The sequence below is a fragment of the Coturnix japonica genome, chromosome 8 (genome assembly GCF_054131305.1).
Source record: "Coturnix japonica strain WE chromosome 8, WE-NBRP24, whole genome shotgun sequence".
NCBI classification, from domain to species: domain Eukaryota; kingdom Metazoa; phylum Chordata; class Aves; order Galliformes; family Phasianidae; genus Coturnix; species Coturnix japonica.
The window spans coordinates 25,324,753-25,343,851 of NC_140670.1; the positions used below are offsets into that span (position 1 = coordinate 25,324,753).

General features: G+C 39.5%; 1 protein-coding gene across 8 annotated transcripts in view; it reads right to left on the reverse strand.

Moving 5' to 3' along the window:
• Window positions 1–10,870: 10,870 nt before the first annotated feature.
• The window catches only part of GPAM (glycerol-3-phosphate acyltransferase, mitochondrial), a 45,865-nt gene continuing 37,636 nt past the window's right edge, over window positions 10,871–19,099 (reverse strand). For 6 of the 8 annotated variants that reach the window (XM_032445326.2, XM_015867381.3, XM_015867380.3 and 3 more), the window contains exons 17-21: window positions 18,999–19,076; window positions 16,113–16,253; window positions 15,257–15,446; window positions 15,084–15,142; window positions 10,871–14,195 (exon numbers count right to left, since the gene is read on the reverse strand). In XM_032445326.2, coding sequence (XP_032301217.1) covers window positions 14,079–14,195; window positions 15,084–15,142; window positions 15,257–15,446; window positions 16,113–16,253; window positions 18,999–19,076 — 585 coding nt within the window. In that variant the 3' untranslated portion in view covers window positions 10,871–14,078. The remainder of the gene's footprint in view (window positions 14,196–15,083; window positions 15,143–15,256; window positions 15,447–16,112; window positions 16,254–18,998; window positions 19,077–19,099) is intronic. The other 2 variants (XM_015867384.3, XM_085555287.1) reach the window with 1 other exon arrangement.

Genomic DNA, 19,099 nt, shown 5'->3' on the forward strand with positions numbered 1-19,099 from the left:
ACCCAGAGTAGATGGTGGGTGGGAAACATTCCATTGAAAGATAGTTGTTCAATGAATCAATTAAAAACTTCATTAACAGATGAAATTGAGGACTTGTAAGTGCAAAAGCGGATCGGTAGTGATGAAAACAAACATTTCCTCTATGTATAAGGAAAATATCTTCCTTCTTGCTGGCTGCTGGTATTCTCAAGTCCCAGGAGGTCCTGGCAGTGCTCACTCCTGGGGACTTGCAATAAATGTCAGCAGTTTAAATATTAGTCGACTGGGATGTTCAAAGCCACATGAGGGATTTGCAGGTGCAAATTCCATTAATTTTAGAAGAAAATGTACGCTGCAAAACCTTAGAGACCATCAAGCATTTTACTCTCATTTCCATGCCCACGATTTCCTTTCATTTAAGGGTTTTGGTGAGAAATGACAGAGAAAAAGCACTGATTTACAGCTACTGCTGGAGAGAACTTATCACTACAAGCAACAAGACATGAAATTTCTTTGTGCTTTCTAGTTACTCCTGGGTCCTGTTTGAAGAAGTGATTTCTCAGTGATCTGTTGGATCTCTGTTGCAGGCGACAGCTGTAAGGAGGGATGACAAAGAATATACGTGAAATGTGCTATAAGAAGCTATGAGATAAAAGTTTCAGAACACTTGCCTATGACAAGTAGAATAATCATACGGCTAAAGTTTACTGACTTTCCAGTACAGCAGTTTATCATTTTTGGACATTTTTTCTCTGCTTGCTTCCCCCAAGGCAGAGCACTATCAGAAATGAAGCAGTTTACAATACAAAGCCCACACAACTATTTTTGTTACTGATGGTCTAAGACAACTCTACCTTCAGATGTTTATTCTAAGCATTGAAGAAGAAGTGGTGTTCAAACTTCAGATTTTCATTCAGCATATTCTTAAGATGAGGATTTGTCAGGCCAGCAAAACTTGTCACTGAGCTGCCAAGTCAGTCCTAAGGGACTGCAGTAAGTCACAAGAACCACTGTACTTTTGTCAGTCCCACAGCAGATGCAAAGTGATAAGTCCTATAGAATATGTGCATTTTCAGTGTGCCCCAAGGTCTTACACACTGAAGGAGCACATGGGGTTGCTCCCACATTACAGCTCTGTGTGAGAAAAGCTGAAGCCCACTGCTTTCTTCAGTAGACCCATGTATCCCTTCCAACACATGGGTCATCCTGTTGGTATTTCAGGGACTGAGCACCTCACTGCAGCCTTGTTGGAGGACCCAGCACTCACAGGATTCAGTTAGATGCTTTCAATATGCTACAGATGAGCAAACCTGAGATGCATTTGAGACATTAATTGACCTTAACAAACTGGTATTGTAAAGTATCTAAAAGAATATCCTCACCTCCTGCCCTCTTTCTTGTCCGAGTGACAATAACTCTACTCACACATCTTTCCTCTCTTGGGGTCATTTTGTATGGTGCTTTCAGATGATTCCCTGTACAAGCAATATTGCAAGGAAAAACAGAAAGCTCTTTCCTTTATGAAATTCCTAAACAGCACTATATTATAGAACAAACAGTAGTAAGATAACTGCCATTCTGCCACACAAGCTCCCTTGCAAAAGGAAGGATTTCAGATACCTCCAACATCCTGAACCATCTGCAGTTTCCCACACGCCCCAGCCTAGGAGATCACCCACGTACCTAACAGCTGAACAAGTGAGGAGGAAAAAACATTCTAGGCCCTTAGGACACCATGATGCTCAGTAGGGTGGGTGCAGTCATGGCATGCCATCCAGCAGTGTTGTGGCCCCAGCACTGGGCAGAGTCTGTTCCAGGAGCTCTGGTTCATGGTCTATTATTGTGAAGCATTGCAGTGATTCCTGCAGTCTGTTGGGCTGATGAAATACATCAAGAGTTTCTGAGGAGATAAGAGAACAACATAGTCCTGAATTTAAACTCTGCTTTTAGAAATAACTCTTAATTCCTTCCTCAATCTGTCTTTAAGTAATGCTGCTTTAGGAAATCAAAAGTCTTACAAGGTATCGCTCAGAGCTATGAGACCACAATGCAGCCTACCGAAGGGGATTAGGAGGGACTGCTTGCTCTTGCACATGTAGAACCATTGCACGCAAGGCACATCCACACTGCCCAAATCTCATTGTGGAGTGAGAGCTGGTTCCTACAATGCCTCCTTTGACTGAGTGAGTCTCTCTTCCTATTGTTACATAAACCCTTCTCTACTACAGAAATTAAGGATAACATTGGCATTTGCTTAAAAAATACTCCCAAAGCTACCTGGGACTGTGGAATCCTGTGGCCCCCACACTCAGAAGCACTCTGTGAGAAGACATACCAGAGATTATACACCTGAGCTGTACAGACTACCAGACTCTTCCACGCTAACCATCTCTTTCAAATATGGAGATCTAAAGGAGCAGCTGCAAAGCAAGAATAGCAATGTAAGGGCAGTTAAAAGAGAAAAGAGAGAGGCACAGTGGTGTGGTAGGTAAAATATTGCATATGGAAAGGGCAAAAGTGCATACATCCTTATGAAAGGAAGGAGATAATTAAGTTAAAGTGAGTTGGGAACCCATTGCAAGCTGGCCAGAGGAAATGTATGTCAGTATGCAGGAGAAGCAATTCATGCAAAAGTTAACAAGCCTTTAAAACTCTCTGCCTCACGGCATCATTTGGTACCACAGCACAGAGGAATACAGATCACAAAATAAAAGCTCTCCTACATTTCAGCCTGTGTTCCCAGCCACGAACCTGGAGACCTGAAAATAAGCTTCTCCTTTGGTCAGGTTATCTCATGGCAGGGCTTCTGGGGCTGGTGTGGTAGCTCGTGGCGCCAGCAGCTGTCAAACAGGATGGCACACACCAGGTTTCCCTCCAGCAGGACAAATCCTCCCTTTCTGTAATTCACAGAAAACAGAGCCCTGCTAAAAGCTGGGCTAATAATCCTACAACACTGAGGACAATTGGCTTTGATTCATCTCTTCTGAGCAAACAAAAATATTGAGTTCTTGTCATTCCCTTGGAAACCTGATTCCTTCCAACATTTTGGAGAGACAGTGAAGGATTGAAGTCCTCCCCAGGGAGATTCTGTAGGTTCTATAACACTGCTGATGTCATTCAAAGTCCTTCAGGAAGTGTTTACAACAAGAACACCAGAGATTGAAGTAAGAGAAATGTGGGTTATGTGAGAATGCAAGCAGGCAGCAACCCTTCTGAGAGTCTTAAGACCGTGCTGTTTATCTGAGTCAAGAATCAATTTCCAAAGCAGCAGAAACAACAAGCTTTATTCTTTTAACTTGCAATAAGCAGGAATAAAGCAATAAAGAAACTATGATGACAGGTTTATAATTTGCTATATTAGAAATGCAGTAATAAATGTGTTTTAAAACGTATTTAATAAAGTTTTGCAGTGGATATTTGATAGAAGTAATCCAAGAACCAAAGCAGAACCCAACATACTCTTATGAATCCATAAAATGCTTCAAAGGATCTCATGAGCAAAACCCTTGAAAACAAATTTGAAGTCTGAAGCATTTATTTTACAGTTCATATACTATGGCAGAACTGAGGTTTCGTAATGGCAATGCTGACACATCATTAACTATAGGGGGAGCTGGGCATTTTAAAAACAAAAAGGAAAAAACAGAAATGAAAAGAATGAGCTGGTCTGTTATTTTCCCTCGAAGCAGAAATCTTTACTCAGACAAATACAAATAGTTGACGGCATTACTGCAGTGCTACCTTGTACGACTGAAAACCAATGGTGCTTTTCAAAAATTCCTTCAGCTGAGAAGCAATTTATAAACCCACCGAGCCACTGATTTACCATCAGTGTTATTTGTTTCTCCACAATGCACTGTCATACACCTTCCTTTCTTTGGTGTTTATTTGATGTCAATTATATACACTTGCTGTACAACAAACAAAAATACAACAACAGACTTGCCTAGATATACAGAGACTGAAAGCAAAGTTAACCTAATGATTAGCTATGTTTTCACTTATCTAGTCAAGTACCAATAGTTTTCTCGCTCTCAGGTTGTATTCAGGAAAACAACTATGAAATACATTGTAGATATCTGAACATGTAATTGAAATACATTAAAATATGTCAATTCTCTTATTTTATAAAGCCAATCATTATTGGATCATCAAGCCAAGAATACAACAAAATCATTGAACTGGGACCAGAAATAAATTCACTGTCACCTCTTTCTTCCTCCGTCGATTTTTATGCAGTGAACCTTGCATGAACTAATAACAGATTACTTTCAGGCGTGCTGTAACTGTTTGCTTCAACTTTGCATATTTGTCCTATGTATACCAAGAAGCTTTGAATTAAACAGCATTTCCATGCAAAGCCCATGCAATTCTTCACAAGGGCTCTTCAAAGGAAGTCATTCAAAAGACAAAGCCAGCAAATTCACAGCAGATTAAAGCTGAGTTCCTGATGTTTGTTCCAGTTCCAACGTGTAAATGAGAAAAATAAAAGTTGGGAAAAAGAAAATAATAATAATTAAGGTTGGGAGCTGCCTCTGGAAGTTACCTAGTGGTGACCCCTCCAACACCCCTCCTCCTTACCTCAAAGCAGAGCCAACTTAAGATACGTTTCTCAGCCTCTTTTTGCAGTCTACCATTTGACCTCCAACAACGCTGATACAACAGCTTAAGCCCTTGCTCCAATGTTCTTTTTTTTTCTGTGACTTTTTTTTCCCCCTAGAATCCCATTGTTGTAGCACCTGACCTTTGTGTCTTGAGCATTGTACCTCCCTAAGAAGAGAACACGTGCACAGAGGATGAAAATGGGGCGTTATTCCAGGTGTGGTTTCCTGAATGTCCAGCAGAGGGAAATAATCACCTGCACTCCTGCTAACTCAGCTTTCCACGTGTTTGCCTGGTCCCTTAATGTAAACTTCTACATAAGGCTAATTAGTGACACTGAGAAATAATGCACGTTTTTACCACATTCTCTCTACCAGCTGAACTTTTACAACATTCCATGGTTGCATTGTGTCACAATTTTTCCTCCAACCCAGAAGTTTCAGGTGGGTGTTATGTTTTTGTTCACTGAGCTGCTGTCATTTGATGCTGTTTCAAATTGTTAAGCAGCTTCTGGATCCTCTCATCTGATGGATGAGGCAATTCTGTCTTTACGTAATTCAGAGGAGCCACGTGAGACTTAATTAATATTTATAAAGCATTTAGGATGCTCAGCTGAAAAGGATGATGATGTAAAAGCTTTACAAAAACACTTCACAATTTTTCAAGTTCTCTGTAGATGCAAGTGAATTTATTTGCGTTTTCCTACAGCAATTCTGTCCCCTATGGGCTGCGTGGAGACAATCAGTGCCCAGAAGCCAGTAAAACAAAGAACTTAGGAAGAGAGAATAAACTATTTATACTTGTAAAGGATGGTAATCCGTGAACACAGAACCAATTAAGCATTATTGCCTGTAAATTTGTGTCCTGTCTCCTCCCATCACCACCTCATCATACATAGTCCCACACCTCCGGACACCTGGTGTGTGTTGTTCAGCCACACAACTTGAAGCAGCCAGCAGATCAAACCACGTGGCAGTGATAACACATCTCATCGTTACATCTGCATTTATTCTGGCTTCTGCAAGTAGGTTGAAAATGCCTGGAAAAAAAGACAGACATCCCAGCTGCCTGAAGAGCTGCCAAGCACAGCCCTGAGCAGAGCAGGCTGAGGCTCTTGAGCCCTCTTAGTGATGTCTGGCTTCTACCTATGCTTTGTTCTTGCAAACAGCTGCTGGTGCCAGCAAAGAAATCAAAAACTGTTTAACCGACGCTGGAGGAAGCTGGAAATCTTCCCACCCTGCTGCAGAGCAGTACTGAAAAGACACAGTAGGCATCACAGTGACAACAGAGAGGCACCAGGCTGGAAGGGATGAGTTACAGCTGGCAAAGAAAAGCACCAGTTAGAAGAACATCATCACCCATAGGAAAACATGCATGTTTCATTTTTTTGCAGGTCTCATCTACCATGCGGAGCAAAATTATAGGGAACGAAGTTGTTTGTGTTCGCTTCTATCTGCTCAACCATACCAGGCTGGAAACGCCTGGCAAGGCAAGCTCGGAGCGAGCTCGGAGCTCGAGATGCAGGGCAGCGTGAGCTCCGAGGCTGCCCTCCAGTGGCCGCATTGCTGTCTATTAGCGGCCGGGTACTCCGACGTGGAAAAAAAATCCTTTCAGACTTTGTCTTGTGTCATTCGCTTCTCCTCTCACCCACAGCTTCATGACAAAGGAGTTTGATTCCTCGTTGTTTTGAAGAAAGGAAGCAAATTCTGACCCCAGACTGTGTAGGGACAGAATAACAAAGCCAATATTTCTATAAAAGCCATCATCGTGTGGGGTGTGGGGAGCCAGATACAGGCTCAGCACACACTATTGAGTTGATGGTTTCTGGGCTGGCAGCCACCACCTTGCTCCCCCTCATTGTTAAAGCACCTCCATGGCAATGCACAGGTCCAACTGTGAGCTGCACATCACCAGGTCTTGTTGGTCCTCTCCTTGCTAATTACTGCTCCCCACCCCCTCCAGCTTCCCTTCCCAGGGGCTGCCCAAGTCAGCACCAAGACGTGACAGCCCTAAAAGCTGGGACACTGGAAGCATGTAGGGACAGAGAAGGGCAGGATTTGTCAGCAACAAGTCTGATGTCTGACAAAACACACGCAAACTTCACCGCCTGTGTTCCACAGCTCTGTCAGGACATCAGTACATAAAATCAGCTGTTACTCCCTCAGAAAGTGTACTAGGAGGTCGCAGTGAAGAGTGAAGAGGTCTCTTCTAATGCTAATTCTCACCTGAAGTGCCATGAACACCACTCCAAGGCTTTGTTAGTGTCAGATGCCAAAGACAGACTGACTTCTGTGACTATAAAAATTATCACAGCAACAGATGAAATCAGCTCCAAACTGTGTTTTCCATGTTAAGCAAATACTGCATCTGGCAGCTAAGGAAATGATGCTTTGTTTCTAATGGAGAGCCTGAGGAGTGAGGTAAGGCAGCGGTAGTGTCCAGGCCATCCCCAGGAAGCATAGCTGTTGATGAAGCTCCACCACCATCTGCTGGACATTCTGAGGATGGAGCTGCCCTCATCCCTGCTTGTTTACTACCTGAGAACCAAACACCCCCCTAAATAAAAGGAAAGATAAAAATGTTGGGGGGAGTTAAAGTCCTTAACTCCTTGTATTTCAGGCAGTGGGAATTTTTCTACCTATGGGCAGAAATGGTAGCTGCACAACTCCTTTGAAAAGTGTGGTTTTAATTTCATTTTATTGTATCCCTGACACAAGTGAGAGACAATTCTCACCTCATAAAGTACAGCCTGAATGCAAAACAAACAAACAAACAAAAAACAAACAAACAAAAACAAAAACAAACAAAAAACCCCAAGAAACGAACAAACAAAAAAACCCCCACAAACAATGGGAAAATATGTTTTCTTAGGCATCTTAAACAAGCAAACAAACCTAAAGGTCCCAATAATGTGGTTTGAATTTTGGGTGGTCCTGCATGAAGTGATGAATTGTACTCTAAGATCCTTGTAGGCCCCCTTCCAACCCAGGCTGCTCTATGATTCTACGAAATGACACCACAAAGCTTCTCTACTGTGGTACCATGTTTCCAGCTGTCTCCAGGAGATCCCACATACCCAGGACTTACTGTACCAAAGCCAATTTCCAGTTTATCCTGAGTTTACAGCAGCCCACGAGGATACTGCAATAGCAACGTCTCAAGCCTGCTGTGTCATTTAGATCTGACTCCTGAATAAATGCAGAAGCGAGGCTTTAATATGAGATAAGGGATTTTCTGACAGCCTCACTCAGACTGATTTTTTTTAATGATTGAAAATTATAGACAAGCTGCTCCAATTCCTTATCTAGCATTTTGCTTTGAATTATTAAGGACATGTACCATGGGTTCCCACATTTTTCATTTTTACTGCATTCTGTATCAACAAGGGAATAACTTTGTATAAACCAATTACAAGGCAAAAAGTACAACCAACCTCCTGTGCTGCATTTGCTCTCTCCTAACTTTCTGGAGTATAATCTCAAATGGAAGCTTTAATATTTCAATGCTTCCTTGCTTCAGATTTCCTTAAATTACAACTTGGGTTAATGATAAGTACAGAAATAGAAATCTCCCAGATTCTTGGAGAAACTGTGCTGGTAAAAAGGGACAGAATAAGCAGTTATTGAAGAAAGAATGGAAGGAAGGCTTGTGTTCAGGATTGGTAGGGAGGGAGAGATCAGGACAAAATGATTTAGGAAACATGAGCTCAGAGTGAGGTTGGTAAGCAATACAGTTCCTGTTCTACTGTGACTACTGGCTCCTCACCATCATCTTTGTTTCAAATCAGAATGAGAAAGTAAGGGAATTAGTACTGAAAGCATTGGTTTCACAATGACATGTACCTTTCCAACTATGGCAGGACCTAATTCACAGACTGCAGAAAACAAAACTCAGAAATTAGAATGTTAATGTGTTAGAAACACATTAACTTCTAAGAAAAGAGGATTTGCTGATAAGAGAGAGAGAGAGAGAGAGGAAAAAAAAAAAAAAAAGATCAATAACAAAGGTATTTTAAAGGAGCTCTTACATTTTAGGGTTTCTGTTGTAATGGGGAAGCCGCATTGCTCATCTAAACTGTGGCTGTTAAGAAGCAAGGATGAGATGAGGATCACCCGGACAAAGGAATGATTGCAAGTGTCTGAACCTGTGGCATACAGGAAGCAACAGCTGTGGAAAACAGAGGTTATAAATGGCCAGAGGAAAAGGTTTGTAGCAAAAGGTTCTGAACTGTGATAAATATATTTAATTAAGTGGGAAAATCAACACTGAAAAAGGGTTTTTAACAGCTTTCTGACAGGTGGTACTTAAAATTGTCCTTCTCCATCCTACAGAGACAAGAGGATGTCCAATTGAAGATGCCTAACACTGCTGCTAACATTAGGCTTCAGCTGAATGAAGCAGAGCATAGCCACAATACATAGGTATTAGTGTAGCCACAAGGCAAGCCTGTAAATTTTTCCAGCCACACAGAAATGCTTAAGTAAAGAAGAAAACCAGTCAGTCAACCCTTCCAGAGCCTGATTTGACAGTGGAGAATAAGTTCACAACTGTTAACAGGCCATAGTGAGTATGTTACATGGCAGCCATCACCCTGCACAGAGTTCATGCAAAGAGGCTGCTGCGGTGCCTATCTGAGGTCCTAGAAAGCCTCCTAGAGAAAATGCATGGTGTAGAAATAGCACTGCCATTGATTCTGGGGCAATTATTGACCCTGCTGTCTTTAGGTAGGTACAATCAGTGGATTCTGAAGTCCTGAGACAACACAATAGTCAAGGTTGTGGTAAATCAGGAAATGCCACTTGGCTTTAGCATTTTCAAAACAGGGGCAAAGTTAAACTGTAATCTGCTAACAGTTAATTTGTAATTTGTCATTGCAACCTGCCAGGAACAGTCTGGATGGTGAAAATGTGAGGTGCAAGGTTTAGCCCAGTTTCCAGTCACTGGGGATTTTACAACCAATGGGATGCTCAAAGGCAAAGGTTACCATTCACCCGTCCATCCTGCTCACCTCCCATCACAGCACAACAGGGACAGAGGCCACAGACCCCACATAAACCAGCTTCCCCAGGCCACCTGTTTCAGTGCTTCTCTCTGCACATCACTCACAGCAATTATTCCATGCATATTTTATTGAAATTTTGCTCTGCATACATAAACATACAACTAATACCTACAACAATTAATTAATTAGCTTTTGTTTCTGTTACTGCTGATAATTATGACACAAAGTCTAAAAGTCTCTTCAGGCTTTATGGTCTCTGCAGCGATGCTGCTCATGTAACAAATGCAAACTGCAATGAAAAATCTATAAAACATTTTAAATAAAATGTTTCAAGAAGCAATTCAGACCAATGCAGATCTTACCTTGAAAACACAAGGCAGCTGAAAACTTGGTGTACCATAGGAGAGAACAAAGCAGAGAGCTCTCTTCAAGTGATCCTTCTAAATAAGCCTGACAAGCTTTTATTACAAGAAAAGTGAATTAAGCAAAAACAAGAGATAAGTGTTTTATCTGACATTTGGGGCTTTAGAAGACTGAGAAATAGGAAGACATTTACACAAAGAATAACACATAAGGTCATCACCAATAAAAATTGGGTTTTATTCAAGCTATTCACTATAATTGAATTTCTGTTTCCTACCTCAGCCCTGAGTTGTCAACTAATTGAACTTTGCTTGCATGTGAACATTGCTAGAGGCCTCTTAAAGAATCACTTGATTACAACTTTTTTCTCTTGAAGGGTGAAACAGCATCCCTCCTCCTCAATTTAAGTAATGATCATCTGTGAAGGTTTTATTATATTAAAGCCCAACTCCAATTGATTCACATTTGCCAGATGCTGTCAGAGTTGCTGAAAGGGACCTATTGCACTCCAGGTCAGCTTGAACTCACCGGATGAATGGAGAATCAGTCTTATGAATAGCCCAACCCCTTCTGCAAGGCAAATGGAACTCTTAGAGTCATTAAAAAGGAAGGAAATCACTCAAGGATCCTCCAGAATATGGCAAAAAGGCAGCTAAATGGCAGCTCTGCTTTGTGATCAAATACATAATGACTCAGAAATCAGGATGTCATCTAAGCCAGTTTGTTAAATGTTTCTGTTCTAGTAAATACTCTGTAGTAGAGATTCCTCCCAGTCTCAAGCTTCCATCTGCACTCATGTCTCTAATGAAAGCTTTTCATTGTTTAATTTCAGTCCCTGGAACAGGAGAAAGTTATCAAAATAATTTCTTTAGCAGGTTATTAAAAAAAATGAAGGAAAACAAAACACACCAGAAATACTAAATGTTATAATAGCAAACAGTTTAATTTATTAAAATGACTCCAGAACACCTCTGTGCTTCTACAATAGACACACATAACAAGTAAAATGTGGTAACATTCACAAGGAAGCAGTACCAGGCTTATGAGCACAGAAACAAAACAGCAACAGTATCTTACAACACCTCCAGCTCAATGTTCTTTAAAATCGTGATTCTGATACTTCATTGCAGAGCAGGGACCAAGTAAAGGCAAGTGTGTGTATATGCTCCCTAACCAAAGGTATGTGAAAGAAGCCCTATGCTGTCGAAGTGAAGGCAGGTAATGCCTTACAGGACACTGTGAGTAACATGTTAACAAGCTCATGATCCCCGGGGCACTGGGGGTGGGGGGTGGGGTGTTGTGGAAACATGGAAATTGAATTCTATATTTCCATTGCTCTAAAATATAAGTTCTATAGGATACATATGGAAAGATTATATTTCACAGATTACAAAAGACCCTGACCCCAAAAGACTTGCATACCTGATTAACATGCCCATAGAATGATGGTGCTTGAGTAAGTCTTTGTTAAGAGGAGAGTCTTAAAACATATTTGTAGCAATTCAGAGTCTGCCATTTCTTCTTTACTGATTAACTTTACCAAGGTTAACTCAACCTGGTATTGTATCAGCAAAGGAAACATGAGAGGTAAATAAAGTCAGAAGATACTGAAGGTGTAAATACAGTGCAAAAATTCGTTTTTGACTGTTACAGCCAGATAATGTCTATTCTGTGCTTTATTTTCAGGGAAAAGCATAGTTGTTGTGTGTCATAATATACATGCTTGCACATATACACACTTGCTGCAGAAAGCAAAGGCTTCCAGTGGCAGATGACTCCAAGTACATGATTTTTCACGTGCAGCTTTTTTCATACAAAACCAATCTTAGAGGTGTATCCTGCCTCTGCATACTAAATGTATTCATTAATGTGTATTCACATGCATAGTACTCTATCCACTCATCAACTTTTGTTAATCAGTTTTATTTTTTTTCCTTTTTTTTTTAACTTTCTTTTTAAGGTAAACCATAAGTTACGTTTAGTTGCAACACCAAGCCAGAACACTCCAGTGACCTCAGTGCTCTTGGGGTTAATGCAATTAATACATCAGTTGGCAGAACAATCTTAACAAATTGACTCAAGTTTTGTTTGCTTCATATTGCTTCGTTTGTAAAAATCTTTTTATTTACAATCTTCACCGTTAGTACACTTCACATGTACTGAAGTGTAGTAAACTACGAGACCTTGTTATTTAGAAGCACCTAGTCTTTTAAAAGACTAAATGGAAGCCATCAGCAACAACCATTGTATGAGCATTCATTGGGTTAACGGACAGTGCACATTAGTTAGAATGAGCTGAAACTTCTCAACAAAGCTAGTAGACTTCACAAAAGAAATGATGTGCCTTCCAGTCGCTACCCTGCTGAGACAGCAGGAGTGCATAAAAACAAAAGCAATTCTACAGTCAGTTTCTATTCATATTAATGTAGCTTTGGTTCAGAAATTCTTTAAGTGTTGTACAGCACCTGGTTTAGTGACAGAACATGTGTCTCACAGTGCTAATTGTATAATGCTAACAAAGTATAATCCATAGATTTCAAATATTATTAGCATTTAATAAAAAATTTACAGAAATATTCTTGTTGATAAATGTGCAGTACAAATGCAAGCTCCTTGGCCACAAACTCAAAATGTGTGCGTCAGTTTTGTGCTGGCATAACAGTGCAAATGCTGGGATTCAAGTATGCTTTTCCATAGTTATGTTAAGCAACAGAGATTCACGTGATAAATTTTAGGGGGATTTTATGCTCAAAAGGCCATGATGTGAAAATCAAGTGAAACACGGCAGTAATGGAAATATTGATTTCCCTCACATAGAAAGCAATCTACATGAGGAAAACACATTTCATAAGCCAACCAGTTTCATATGCCACCAAGTTATTGCTTCAACTAGATCAGCTGTACTGAGAAAACAGGACTGCAGCTTGCAATCTAATCTCTTCTCACATGAAGAGAAATCTACAGTGCAAGTCCTCCATGCAAAATGATCACATTGCAAGACTAAAGTCCTGTTTCATGGGACAGAATTATTCATCAGCTTTCTACTATATTCAGTTCTCTCTGTGCATTTTTTTTTTCCTGTAAGTCAGTTAAATCAGAGATGGGAGGAAACTGTTTATGATATTTCTGGGTTTCCAAAGGCTACTCAACGCTAATTCAGATCTGCTCAGCAACAGAATATGAACCACTGTTTCCCAAATAATAATTGAAGTTATTGCTGAAATATTTCGGGCCAAACTTAAAAAATTATTTCACCAAATCAAGTTTTTACTCCACTTAAAAAAAGATCTGAGACTCTACTAATTAAAAATAAAATCTTAATAGCATTTCTCAATTAAACAATAACCTAAGATTTTACAAGATATTCACAGTTAGGCAACTGGCTCCCGACTTCCATCTGCCTGAAGGACAGATGCCATAATAAAAACAAAAATGCTACTCTGACATTCTTCATGACAGCAGTGATCAGTGCAATTTGCCACTGCACTACACAGCTCTCATAGTGCAAGGTGCGCCTGCTGACATTTCAGACAATCATCTGCTACATGATCGTTATTCTCGGATGTTTGTAACTGTTATTCACATTAGAATTTGGCATTTATGTTAGCATTGATGCAAAACTATGGCTTTATCCATGAAGAATATATCCTGCCTAAACACGATTTTAGGTACCTTTTATTTAAAAACAATAAAACTGGATTTGAATGAAAGTTACTTTTGATGCTATAAACTGTGTTGCCACTAAACTCAAGATCTCAGGGTTAGCTACAGATCACAAACATTTGTATTTGTGCATCTGTTACCATTTTTAAAAGTAACTTATTTAAAAGGTAACACTGATAAAACTTCACTCTCCATTCTAAATCTAATTTTAATGGTTGATCTAATTTTTTGCAACATGTTTAATCACTTGTATCCAAAGTGTCTTCTGAGTATCAGAACAGGATTGGAACTGTAAGAAACCCATAGATGCATACATAAGAAGGCACTTGTCTTCCAGTACTTCAAGTCAGAGAAGGCCTTACCCAGACAGTGGCACCTTAAATATTGAAGGGCTAGCAAATGTCCCCAGGATTTGATACAGTCTCAAAACCTGTCTTCATGTCCCTGGACAAAAGGTGCTGTATGTGTTCTATAATACCATGAAGCTCATGATGAATTCCAGTAGTTTTTGCCTGTTGCGCTGAGGTAGGAACGTAGTGCTAAGTTCCAAAATAGTGTCCCTCTTTTGATTTGTTTGATTGAAAACCTGAAACACAGCATGAATACAAATAATAATTATCACATTCAAGTAATCACGTTAAAAAAGCAACTAAGAAATAAGTACGTTGTGTAGTAAACATCCAAATACATCAACAGCAAGGGATCAAAGAGGCACTCAAAAAGCGCCTACATTGAAAAAGCATGCACTTCGAAAACCAGAAGTCAGATGCAATGCTCTGAGCAGATGCTGCCTAGTTCCTTATTCCCAGCCACAGAATAGACTAGAAATAAAATGGTGGGTACTTTTACCATAAGTTTTCCTACACGCTAACTATTGATAGCTTATTTAAAGACCAAAATGTCTGTCTAGCAATACTTTGCCCAAATAATGGTGCTTTTTCAAATTGCAATCCTAAATCCCACTCGGTATCCAAAACTGATCCTTTACTACAAAAGTAAAGAACACCTGCATCCTCATGGTGGACATGGAACATCAATCAGCACTGAGATGAAGTCCTAGAACTAATACTTTTTGAAGATTTGAAGTCCTTCAAAACTAGCTTTCATTAAGCAGAACAGAGTTCTACCACTGTACACCAAAGACACAGAGCAGAACAGAGAACTTCATTAGCTGGCAATAAAAACAACTGGTTCCCTGGCCTTCACCTAGACAGTCTTTCTCAGGCACAAGAACTGCTCTGTTCTGCACCACGTGCTCTTTTCCTACAGCCCTGAGCTTTAAGAAAAGCAAAATGCTCAGAAGACACAATATGTTTATGTGGATATATTCACAGATTTTAAACTGACCTTGCACAGGTTTCATGTATTGCCAGAACACACACACACAGACACACACATATATACACATATATATTTTAATGCTCCTTATTAAAATGAAATTAACAGTCTCTAACTTCAATCATGTAACACTTACCCCAATTTCCTTAAAGACTTTCACTGCATTTTTCACATGACTGTATGTAGCACTCTCAGCTGCAAGAAAGAAAACACAGCTGTAAACAAACTGAAACCATATTTGGGCTATCTTGCTGCCAGGAGGAACAGAAAGAATCAAATACAGTTCCAAAGACGAACTGTTTGACATACCATACACAGCAACATTCTTCTCTGTCCTGCTTATCAAATGCCTGTGTAACTTTTGAAGGTATTCAGACTCTGAAACAGGACCACTAAAATTGTGTACGAAGATGACAGCAGAGCTATACGCCTCCAGTAAAGGTCCCAGTAACCTCTGCAGGAAAGTGATGTACTGCTGGTGCTCTGGAGACTGACTCACCTAAGAAAGAAAAATGAGAACTTGAAAGAGAGAACAGTAGAAAAGAGAAACAACCCACACCATAATACACAGCAAAATGCTGCAGCGCACAGGACAGTGCAACATGGAAGCATAGCAAAAAGTATTTTACCAGGGAGGGCAAATTAGGTACTACGAGACAGTGCTCCCTTTTCCCTCCTCCAGATTATTAGTGATGTAATAACTATCATCCCAAGATAAAACTGAAGACATTATATTGTTCTGCAGCCAACAGAAGCCTTTATCTTAAAGATAAAGATAGAAGTAAATTTCCAAATGTTAACAAGATATCCTAAACCGGTTTGCACCAGTTCTCTGAGAAAACTAGTTAAAGTATAGAATCAACATGATCTATCTATTAAGTAAGAATAAAACATTTAGAAACCAAGATACTTAACTCTTCAGCAGGTTTCATGACACTACCATTGCCTTTCCACCCCCCTGTTGGATTATTTGATGTTTCTTTAGCTGCATTTCCCATGGCAAGGAGAAAAAAGGTACTTTACCAACTGCAATAAAATGCAACAGACTAACACCAGAACAGACTAATTGGAAGAGAAGGTTTTATCATTATCCCTTCTGAACCAGTGAAACAGTTTGTATCTCCGGTAACAGACTTCAATGTCACTAGCCTTGGGATAACATTACCTTCAGGTAGCAATCTCTTTGTTCTTCTCCAAAATCACTATCTTCATCTTCCTCATCACTTCTCCAAGTTAATGGTTCAGGAAGTTTTTTATTCCACTGCTGTTCTGTGAGACTGGGACTAACATCCTCCTGATCATCCTGCTTAAATTTGAAGATGATAAGGAGGCAATATAAGTAAATAAATAAAATAAAACCTAAGCAACTGAACTGATTTACTTTATAATCTTATCCAACAAAATCAGTCCTTTCATTAATCATTATTTAATGAAAATAGGTGAGACTTAATTACAGACAGGGTTCATACAAGCAGAAAACATTTTTTTCAGCAGCTTGCCTATCAAATCAAAGAGAAAACCTCTGCTGTAGTGTTGTCACAGCCTCACAACAGCAGTTGCCAAAAAATATTTACAATTGCATTAAGATAGAAATCTGAGATGCTGTCTGTATGTGGATGTCACTAACCTTTGTGCGCTAGTATTACTCTAAGGACATATTAATTATGTTTCACTGCATCACATTATCTGAAATCTCAGTTAACGCAGAATGCCCCAAGTTGATATTTTTAACTGTTAACTTACTTGTCCACACATGACATATAGGCTGGAAAATAACAAGCCAGCTTCAATCAGAAAGGACACAAACTGCTTAAATCTTGGTTGAGTCTTTAAGCCCCTTCTACCTGTTGTGACGCAGTAACTCCTTGCTGCTAATCACCCTGACAAGCAGCAGCCCAGTTCAGCCTACAAATATCCCACCAGTAATCCACCTTCAAGCAGGGCATGGATTTACACTCATCTAAAACACAGGCAGGTATCTTAGGTAAGCGCATATTTCAGGCTTTTGAGAAAAGTGCACTATGGCAGCAATAGTGCCATGGTGGAATTTTTCAACACAAACTCTTTTTTTCCCCTCACAATGTTCATTGTTTGCTTTTCTTCTGTTTAGGAACAACCTTAATTTCAGTCAAATCTTTAACTAATGAAGTGCTTTGGAAAGTTGTAAAGCATTGTAAAGTTCCATGTCAAGGAGAAAAAAAATAAAGCAATCTGTCAAGACAATAAGCACAAGCAATAAGAATTGACATCAATCTACCTGAACAGTAACTTAGTTCTATTGTGAAATAATGCAAGTATGTCACAAGTTCAGGCACACAGTAATTAAAAGTACAACAGAAATACTCCACCTGACTGATGAATATCTGATGTTACAGCCAATTTTGGCAATACATCTTTATAAACAAATTTCAGAGCTACTGAAAACACACTCTGAAGAATAATGGAAACATCAGTATCCATCACTCATTATTATTCACTTTCCTCAAAGTAGCTGAACAGAAGGATTTGCAAAGGTCACCCATGTTGAGTCACTGAGAAAAAACCCTCCCCACCATCATTCCATTTAGAAATATAAATCATGAGAGATTAAAAACAAATGAATAGTAGACATCTTATTACCATAATAACACTATGACAAAAAGAAGTACTTCTTTGTCACAGAAGCCTAATATTCCAAATATTATATACTATAGGAAGCAAAGGCTAGAAAATAAGTTTAAGAAAAAACTTAAGAGAATACTATGTGCTGGGACTGTATCTCATTTTTAGAAGCAAACACCAGCATCACAGGAAAACAATTAAGAAATAAAAAGCCTGGATCAAGTAAGCTCAATTGATCAGGATATTTACTGATGTGTTAAAGTCAGTGGTAAACTTAAAGCATCAAAAGGTATAGAAATTAGCCATCCTTTTTAGAGATCAGACTGTAAAAACCCACAAACATTTCCAAGCTGTCCCAAGTTGTAAAACAATCACTGCTTATAGTGTTTGCACAGATTATGGGCACTCAATGTTTTTAACAGAATTAAGTTGGTAAAGAGCATCTCTAAGAAATTCAGGAATGGAGAATCTACCTTTTAAGTATTCAGCTGTGGCATTACTGTTGTGTGCCATACAGCACAGGTGGGTATCTATGTGCCACTTAAGTCATCAATATCCCACATACAAACATTTAAGTACCAGATTCAGCAAATGACACTTAGAAAAGCTCAGACAGGTTACATGCTTTATGTGTCAGAAGTGTTTACCTGCTACTACTCACAACAGTTCTCCCAACCTGTCCCCAGGCACTGAACATACAGGTTTGTTCCTAATCCTCAGAGCAGCATTAATTTTTGGATTTATTTAATAACCATTACACACGAAACCAATGATAACACATCAGCACTCAGATAAAAAACACTCAGTAGTAACAGCAAAGGAGGAGAAAGTTAATATCTGGGACAACTATCAAGGAACTATTACCTACATGTAATAAAAATAGAAACACATCAAAAGGCATTAGAGTGGAGTAAAGGCCCTAAAGCATGTAGACTAAAAGTCTGGGACTTTTTGCCACTTCTCCTTGGACTCCAGGGTCTGTCTGCCACTCCAGGAAGCAAAGGTATAATGCTGCCTCCTGGTCCCTGCGTTTCTTAATACTATCTGCCTCGAACTCCATGCAGCAACTCCAACACACCACTGAAACTTCACAAAAAAAAGAGCTGTTCTACAGGCTCTTGAAGAGTAGAAAATAAACTTCTGAGAACCTGTACTACAAATTCAAAGGGCTTAAAAAATAATTAAATTCCCATTTCACAGGGCAGTATGTCACCTTCAGTAGGTTTAACTGAATGGTACAGTGACGTTACAAACATTTGTAGCCTCAAAGTTTGACCATACCCAAATATCTGATGCTTATAAATGCAAAACTCATGTAGCATCAGGCCTGGACTAGTTTGTTACACATCTTAAGTAACAACATGTATTTAGAACAAGACCAGCAACCAACAAACTACCTACAGTTAGTCATGTACAAGAAATAGCACAGTCAGTATCTCTATCACCTTACCTCAGCCACCAGAAGAATACCATATTGTATCAGCCTTTCCACTGCTTCATGGCAAACTTGATATACCAACTGACAAGGCTGCAAAGCATAAAAGGAAATGC